Genomic DNA, 8,884 nt, shown 5'->3' on the forward strand with positions numbered 1-8,884 from the left:
GTGCTTTGTGCTGCTGTAGCAGATCTTCCCTCCGTTTCCCAGAAAGCCCCGCAGTGGTTACAAACAGAGGTGCCTGGGAGATTTTCAGTGTCCAGTACTTTAGCAACTTTTGACATCTTTACATCAGAGTTGTTAGTTGTGTCTCTTAATGACAGTGAAAGCTAGTCTTCAAACGTACAATGAAAGCTTTGCAAACCCCAACTGATTTAATTCAATTAGCCTTTTTTTTCTCTCTCTCTCTCTCTATGGCGCTGTCAGTTCAGTCATTTGGTGTAATCAGTGCTATCTGTCTCCTTGACTTCCTGGCCTTGAGGCCTTTTCCATTAGTTTTCCTCTGTGGAATCTGAGCTCAGTGCTCCGCACAAGTAGCAGGCCATCGCCGACTTCCATGACAATAACAAATTGCTTTTGTGTGTTCYTTTTGGAGCTTGGATAATGTAGCATGTCCATCTTTTATATTCCAGGGCGACGGCTCGGCCACAGGCATCTTTACCTGCGTCAGTTTTCGTTGGTGTACACGTGTGGGGCTTTGATGGCGCCGGCGCCGATCTATGTTTTTGCATCCACCTGAATAATGTGTAGTTGCGCCACTGGTTGCATACATGATGTAACATTGATGTTAGCACTCTGACATGCGTGTCTTGTAATATAAACCTGTTTCGGCCACATCTTACTGCTTTTGATGCAAGGAGCGGCCATTTTGAAACGCCAAGTCAGCCTGAAGCTGACTTTGTGTTTTGAATATGGCTGCTCCTTGCAACTGAAGTTAGATGAATTAGAAATATTAGAAATATTTTCCTACACATCTAACTACACAACCTGTGTCTAAAGGCAAGTAAAATAGCCTTTAGACACAGGCTATCTTACTTGCCTGTGTCTAAAACAAATGTTGCACCTGAAACTCTAAACTGAACAAATTAAAAGTTGTGTTTACTCATTGAAAGTAAAGCTTAAAATGCTAGTATGAGGTAACGGAAACAATGTTTATGGGCGTCGCCATGTTGGAAWTCAGACTTCTTAACTAGAATGTTCCCACTTTACAGGTGGACGCAGCATTCCGTTCGTAACGGGGTAGTSGGAGTAGCTCCTAATCTGACTTCGAAGGCCGATCCAGATTATTTTTCTGACTGAGAAGTAGGAATTTCCTAATACCGAGCAGCTAGTAAGAAAATATATATATAAAAAAGCAACTAAATACAAACTAAACAAGCGTGAGAGTCTAACACTAGCGGGAGAAAGTGGCCTGTTGTCTGTTACCAAAGACAAAAGATGAAAGGTTCCAAGAATATTTCGCAAAGACTTAAAGCAACAAATGACATTAACTGGAACTTTGTGGACATTTATAAAGTTGCAAGCTAATTTAAACTTCAAGTTTTTTCTCGTCACCTGGCTTTCCAATTACTGCCCTTATCAATTGCTTGTCTTGCTGAATAAATGTAAGCACTTATTTTCCCTTAACAAGTCCGCCTTCCGTTTTTATTTTTGGATTTATTTGGGCGAGTCCTAATTCTCAGAACGTGAAGTCACAGAGGATGAAGACACAGAAGACGGCGGTATCAGTCCGGGACCGCGCGCACCGCTGGAGGCAGTCGAGCTGCAGAGCGGAGCCTCTGTGTGTGTGAAGCAACTCCGGCTGATGTTTGCGGCGGAGAGGAGAGAGACGGACGGGAAGAGCTGGAGCTGTGGAGCTGGGTGGGCATGACATTTGAGCAAAGTCTGAACAGGAACAACGCGCTGCCCAAAGTAGCTATGTCTGCGGTACGGCGCTCCGCTGGACTTCGCAAAGGTAAATCAGAACTCCGCAGTGGCTTCAAGCCCCTTTTCTTCCGCCGCTGAACGGAGATTCGGAGGAGGGAGCAGAAGCGTCGAGGCAGTGCCCGCTTCACCCCTCTACAGTCTGGCAGGTGCAGTCGCCAGGAGAGAGGGRCGGAGGGAGGCAGAGCTGCTGCCTAATTAACTCCCSGACGAGCAAGAACACAGAGACGGCTTGCGGAAACAGGTGCGCACCGGAGAGGACACTATGTCAAAGGAGACAAAAGGAAGAGGTAAGGGGGACGTAACATCACCGGTGGTCTCGTGCTAACAGGTAGACCTCTGTGTCTCGCGCTGGTTCGGTTGCGGCTGCATGCTTGAATGCATGGAGGGGATGGATGGATGGATGGATGGATGGATGGAGTCCGTGACGGAATGCGCGACAATCGCCACAGACTCCCGCATGTGAGACAGCCCCCCAAACCCCCGGGTTCGGTCGGGTCCCGTCCTCATATGCGAGCTGGTCTCCCTCATGTCCCTGTTTGTTTCGTTTCGTTTCCCCGCAGGTGAGACAAGTCAGTGGGGGTCAAATGTTATAGAATAGACATTGAGGTGAAGATGAACCTGCGTTTTACTGTCCCACATTTTCTGGGTTGCTGCTGGTGTTAAAATTCAGACGGCTCACAATGTAGAAGTTCGGAGTCAGAGGCTCAAAGATTAGCAATTGCAAAGTAAAAAAAACAAAAACACCCCAGCAGAATACAGAGTGCTTTAGTGTGCTAATAATAGCAGGGAGATTTTTTTTTTATGCAGCTCATTTGATTGTTGAACTGAATTTGCAGAAATGAGAGCTGACAGGACAGCATCACTGGAGGCCTTTGAAGTCATGACATTTCTGTTGCATGAAAAGATTCATTGTTGCTGTCTGCAAGAGGAGAAAAAAAGGATTATATTGCTGCACGTGTGCCACCTGTTTGCATTGTGTCAGTCATAGAAAGATGTGATTTGAAGCATCTTCTTTTGGATTCGCCAGAGATCAGGAGGCTTGATCTTTCTCGCTGGAATAAAATTCTATGATTAACTTGCAGAATGGGTATTTCTCCCGTCCTCAGGAGCCAGTCTGTGAATCTCCTGCAGCTCCTGGTTCTGTGTTCTGCACGTGGCCTCTGCGCTCTGACCTTTCCCACAGGGCCAGGAGTGGACGGGGCACTTTCCCGCAGGGATCAATGACATTTCAGATTATTGTCAAGCTAAGTGGTGACAAAACGTCTCACGACAGAGTAGGGGATTTCATTTATTGCAGCCTGTGGATTTAAAGCAATGTCCTCGCATGCATGCCAGGGTGCACACGTTTTAATACAGATGTGTGAAGAGATGCACRTTTGGTTTGGTTGTTTTTTGAATATGAGGAATGTGGTGTGCATTTGTGTTCAACCCCTTAAATTTGATACTCCTAAATAGGACCCTATATAAGGAATTGCCTCAGAAAGTCACCTAAGTATGAGGTTGTACTCACACCACCCCTGTGTAGCCCGCTTTTATCAAATTGTGGTTTGTTTGCTTCAAAAGTCTGGTTCGATTGGAGAGGCGTGGATGCACTATCAAATTCTGACTCAGACCAAAAAATGCAAACTCTGGTCTGCCTAAAAACCTAGGTCTCAATTTGGTTGAAGCAGGAAGTGAACTGCAGCATTGGGAATCCTGGGTAAATACAAACTAAACAAGCGTGAGAGTCTAACACTAGCGGGAGAAAGTGGCCTGTTGTCTGTTAYCAAAGAMAAAAGATGAATCTTACAGTCGTTAAAATCTGACGCAACTCTATTTTTGTTTACGTTTCACAAAGAAGGAAGTTGCTTTAACGTCTTCACATGTYTTTGGAAGTTTTTGCGTCGTTTCCTGCAGTAATGTTTGATGCAGCACCATCCCAGGTGAGGAGGGTGAACAGGTTTACCAAAGGGTTTGGATTGTTTGACACAATGCAATGTGAACGCAAACCGCACCMATGTAACAAATGTGGCAACTTTGGCCGACAGTTGAACCGAGTCTACCGGACAATYAGGTGTGAGAAACACCCATCGTAGCCCATGGAAACTCTGGAGGAGCTGCAGAGATTCACACCTCAATTTGGAGATTCTGTTGGCATGGTAACTGTTTGTCATTTGAAAGTTCAAAGTTGCTCTCCAGCCAATCTGACTGGCTTGGACTATTTTAGAAAGAAGAAACAGCAGAAACCTTATTTAGCGACTGTGCAAATTTTATAAAGCCATTAAGGCTTTAAGCTAACAGTTGCAGCTAACCGCGGTTTGAATTTATTGACTTTTTTCATGCTTATTAGTTTAAAAAAATTAAAGCCATTTATGTACACGTTAAAACACAATGAAAAACTGAAACACTTTAAATTGTATGCTTGTTCTCTCTCTTTTTTTCCCCCAGACAAATTACCCAGCAGAGTATTCCTTAAAGGTTACTATTCAGACACRAGCTTATGTGGAGCTGGATTAATTTAGATCAATGGGGCAAACAAGGAACAAATTAGAACTAACGGGACAAATACACATTGTCAAATTGCATAAATCAAACTAAATTAACTTCATCAAATGTTAATAGACGGCAGGAACAAGGTTTGAAAGCTGACGGGCAGCATACAGATCGGGGAAGATGAATTCAATTTCAACAATAATGCTAAAACATCTGTGCCACGGTTAAAATTATATATCTATATATGCAATGCGCTCTTTGCTATATGTGGGTTTACTCCCCACAGCTCCTGAAAACTGGTCTTGGAGATAAAAGCACTAACTTCAGAGGCTTTCCATCAATCTGATGAGGAAACTGCTGCATGGCACCCCAGCTGAAAAATAGACCCTGCAGCCGGTCTTAAGGTGAACAAACAGATGGCGATGGGGTTTGTACGTCCAGTTGTGGTCCAGCCTCTCGAGACGCTGCTAAATCATGACCATCAGCAAGTTCCGAATGGCAATGAGTCTGATTTACAAACTTAATAAAATGGCACATGTTTTTAGAGATTTTTTTTGTCTTTTTTTTTTTTTTTGTAATTTGTACACGGTTTCTGCAAATGTGGGGAAAATTCTGGAAATATTTTGAGTTTGATTTAAGGGGTTTATATAATGATCAAAATGTATGGARTACTGTTTGGGGCTGTCACAACAGCAAATTTAGCTGGATAATAAATTGTCTCAGTAGTAGTGGCAATAAACCATAGTATTGATGTTTTGATACCATTTTCAGGTAAGACATTGATTATGGCACAGTGATGCAAGTTTGCTCTCTCAATGATAAATGAACATTCATTTTGTATGGAACACTAAAAACTGGTAATGGAAGATATTTTAAATATCTACCACTACCAGAGGTTTAAATGCTGTTTAATTTTTCATTTGTTAGATTGTCTAAAAATTGCATCCATCCATCCATTCGATTCTTCTGTTTGCTGTTTTTGCAGGTTCAATATCTGAAGCCACCACCACTGTGGAAATGTCTGCAGCAGATCCTGATAGAAAAACAAATTAATTGAGAAGCTTGCGTTCACCAGAAATCAGACATGTAGTTGTCTATTTTTAGCAGAGAGTCTCTCAAAAGACAAATTAGCTTCTCTGGTTGCATTGATTTTTTTTTAATCAAACAGCTGCAGCTGGATGTTTTCCTCCTATTAATCTTTTTTTTATATATTTATTTGAGCGCTGGTGTAAAATTCACCTGCTAATAAAAAAAACGCACACTGAGGTTATTTGAGCAAATCTTTATGAAGCAAAAATCAGCTATGCAACGTTTCAGCGGTTGTGAGGCTGTCGGGAATGTAGTTGCATTTAAAGCATGTTGTGTTTSAGCTAATATCACTTTACTGTTCTTAATGTTACAACTTCTTAAATAAATCAGTTTTTAAACCTATGAAAATAGAGTCCGACCAGCTGCACCTGTAAAGATTTTTTWAATTTGCAAGTGTGGCTCATGTTGTGGCTGTTGTCATTTACAAATAGAGATTTAATCTGATTTAGACCTTCTGAATCACTTAGTTTAAGAACTTTATGCAATACAGTGCATCAACCTGAAAGCATTTATTGGTGCCCCAGGTAGAAATTTATGAAAAGCTTTACAATAAATCAACTTTTATCAAAGTACTATACTATTTCACTGAATTAACTGTGATTTGTAATACAATGTGGTAAAATGAGACCAACTTGTCTTCCTTCACACTATTTCATATCAGACTTTTGTCTCAATGGTATGTGAGGTCAAAATTWGATAGGAACACAATGCCCCATGAATGCCACAGTAGTTTGTACAATTTGACCACATAACTATGGCTAGTGTCGCTGTTTTTAAGAATTCTCTCATGTGTGCCTCTGCTATAAAACTGACTTAGATTTCGCAGCAATGAAAATATTAATTTCAATCTCATATTACACAATCCTGTTTGCACTAATGATTTACTCACCTCAGCTTGCTGGATGCTTGAAAYATGAAGTGATGGCTTAACCAATGCTCTGACTGATTTATATAATAACTTTTTTGACTCCTTRGGAGCATTCATAGAAGGATAGAAGAATAGAGGTCAGTGGCATCCACTAACTCACTCTTTGGTTACCTAGCAACAACTTGTTGAGTAACTTGCGCAGTTTCAGGTTTCACCTCTGTGCCTAATAACTGCTTAAAAACTGGAAGGGATGGATTAAACAGAAAAAGCCACATCACCAGCTTGGCATTATTTTAGATATTCCAAACAAAAATATAATTATTGATGTCGTCTGTGATGAAACACTTATATTGTGATAAGTTTTTCAGACATGTCGCCCAGCTTACCTTTAACATGAAAGATGTGGGTCCCAAACCCCCACCTCAAAATTTAGAATTTTTTATTTCTGAATATTTTACATTCTGGAATCTTTTCTACAGAAAACAAAGGAGCCCAGTGGCACGCAGGAGCTCCACAGAGTAATGATTCGAACCATGAACATCCAGGATGGCATCAGAGCTGCAGTATTTTGCAGGTTAAAATCTGCATCAAYTGGAATGATGAGCTTCAAATAACAGGGGAAGGCTCAGTGCTAAGAGGCTCAATCCTTTAAGGATTTGTGTGAACCTAAACAAAAAAGCGCCGTGACTCCCAGCGGTGGCRAATTTCTATTTAAAAAAATATGTTTTGCTAATTTCTTTCTACCACACCCTTGCAATCTTGCCCTTTTACTGCTGCTTGGCCTCTGGTGAAATATGGTGTTACTCATCTCTGTTGGGGATTCAGCACAGCAGACCATTTCTTTTGGTTTGGATGTAAATGAATCACATTTTTCCCCCCTCTATTGCTGTCTAAATAAAATAAATATGTCGTGTACCTGCAGCTTTGCTGAGATTTGCCATTGTGCTATAAATAGCTGCTGAATGCCGAGCAGCAATCTCTCTCTTTCTCTCTCTCTCTCTCTCTCTCTCTCTCTCTCCTTTTTTCCTTTCCTCCCCTTGTAAAATTGAATGTTACAAAGACTTTTGTGCGTGAAATGTTATTTTAGTTGACTGATGGCACACGTGTGTCCGCCAAAAGCAATCGAGTTCCAGTCCATCAGCTATTTCTTGTCACTTAGAYTTGACAGATATATGTTATTAGAATTCAACAGCTTGCTGTGTCATGTTGCATCTTCAGATTAGAAACCGGTCCCCAGAGAGGCCTGTTCGGCAAACAGCGCCCCGGTGTTCTCTGGATATTACAGAGACGTGTGCTAATGCACGCCGTCCGTGACCTCTGTTGTTTTAGTTGATCTTACAAAACGCTAGTAATTTAAATTTAATAGCTGTTTGTCATGGAGAAGCACATGGGGCTTCCGTGTCGGGGCACAAGCAGCGGCTCTGCCGGCCACGCCTGTTTGGGTTTCCGAGGTGAAGCGAGGCGGCGGGGGACCGCTTCACCTGGAAGCAGAAACTGGTCTTCCTGTTGTCCGCCGGTGGAAAAGGCCTGATTACAGAGATGTGGAGGGCAGGGTATTTTTCATTTCAGTCTTCTGCTTCAGATTTCTGGAGTGTTTTACTGCAGGTAAAGCATTTTTTTTAAAAGCACAATTACTCCCTTGCTCAAAACCTAAAGCAATCAGTCTGCGCTTAAAATGTGCCATTTGTCCAGCCCCGGTAAATGGTCTGCACTTAAGATCCTATAAAGTGCTGAACAAAATGTATTAGAATCACAAGATGATGGTAGCAAACTGGGGTTCAGGGCCTTCTTCCAGGCACTTTGAAGCTGGAAATGTGATATGTTCTTTCAGTTATATGGTGTAAATTGTACATTTTATTGTGTATAACAACGAATATCAGATTTGTTTTTCATTTTGCTTTGAGATGCACCGATCCGATATTTATATCTGTATCTGTATCGGTCCCAATATTGAAAAAAATTCTAGATTGGTATTGTAACAATGTGCCCGATCCATGAGGGCAGATCTATTCAGTCTAATTTTATGCCTTATTATATATTTTACATAATATKTGGAACACCTAATTGCTCTTTCTGAACAATTTGAAAGGTTTGTTGCAATTTATTTTTTTACATGTAGAAATAAATAAACTGAAACTATTGTTTCAGTTTATCTATTTTACATTGGCTGTTTTACTAAAGTTTAGTTGTTTTTATATGCTATATAAAGCTTGTGGAGCTGTTCACTTTTTTAAGTGTGTTGGACAAGTGTAGAGTTACTAAATAAATTAGTAATTTAGTACTTTTATGTCTGTATTCATCACTGTTTTTCCTGTATTGGATTGGTATCCTCAGATATTTGCATTGGAAGTGAAAAAAGAAAAAAATGCACATCAGGTGCTGCACCGAAGATGCTGTAGTAGGTATGCCAGGCCAATTGTTGGCACTTTGATGCTGCCATAGAAGGACATGAAAAACACAAACCACCACCAAACTGCACCATGTTTATTTGTGAGAGTGAGGTGCATGCGGGTTACAGGGAGATGGAGCTATGATGTCATTGTTTTTTAAAAAAAAGACATCAAAAACATTCCTGGAGTGTTGCTTTGATTCTTTCATGCGTGTGTGAGAAATCCATTAATCTCCCATGGCAACCATTCAGCTGTGCAAAATGCCTGGGTGGAGCTAGCACCGCCTTCGAGGACAAAGTTACTCCTC

General features: G+C 41.3%; 1 protein-coding gene across 1 annotated transcript in view; it reads left to right on the top strand.

Annotated features, from left to right (window-relative positions):
- The first annotated feature begins 1,541 nt into the window (after positions 1 to 1,541).
- Positions 1,542 to 8,884, top strand: part of pitpnm3 (PITPNM family member 3) — a 162,045-nt gene continuing 154,702 nt past the window's right edge. The window contains exon 1 of the mRNA XM_017308106.1: positions 1,542 to 2,045. Coding sequence (XP_017163595.1) covers positions 2,021 to 2,045 — 25 coding nt within the window. The 5' untranslated portion in view covers positions 1,542 to 2,020. The remainder of the gene's footprint in view (positions 2,046 to 8,884) is intronic.

Source organism: Poecilia reticulata, linkage group LG13, assembly GCF_000633615.1.
Source record: "Poecilia reticulata strain Guanapo linkage group LG13, Guppy_female_1.0+MT, whole genome shotgun sequence".
Classification (NCBI taxonomy): domain Eukaryota; kingdom Metazoa; phylum Chordata; class Actinopteri; order Cyprinodontiformes; family Poeciliidae; genus Poecilia; species Poecilia reticulata.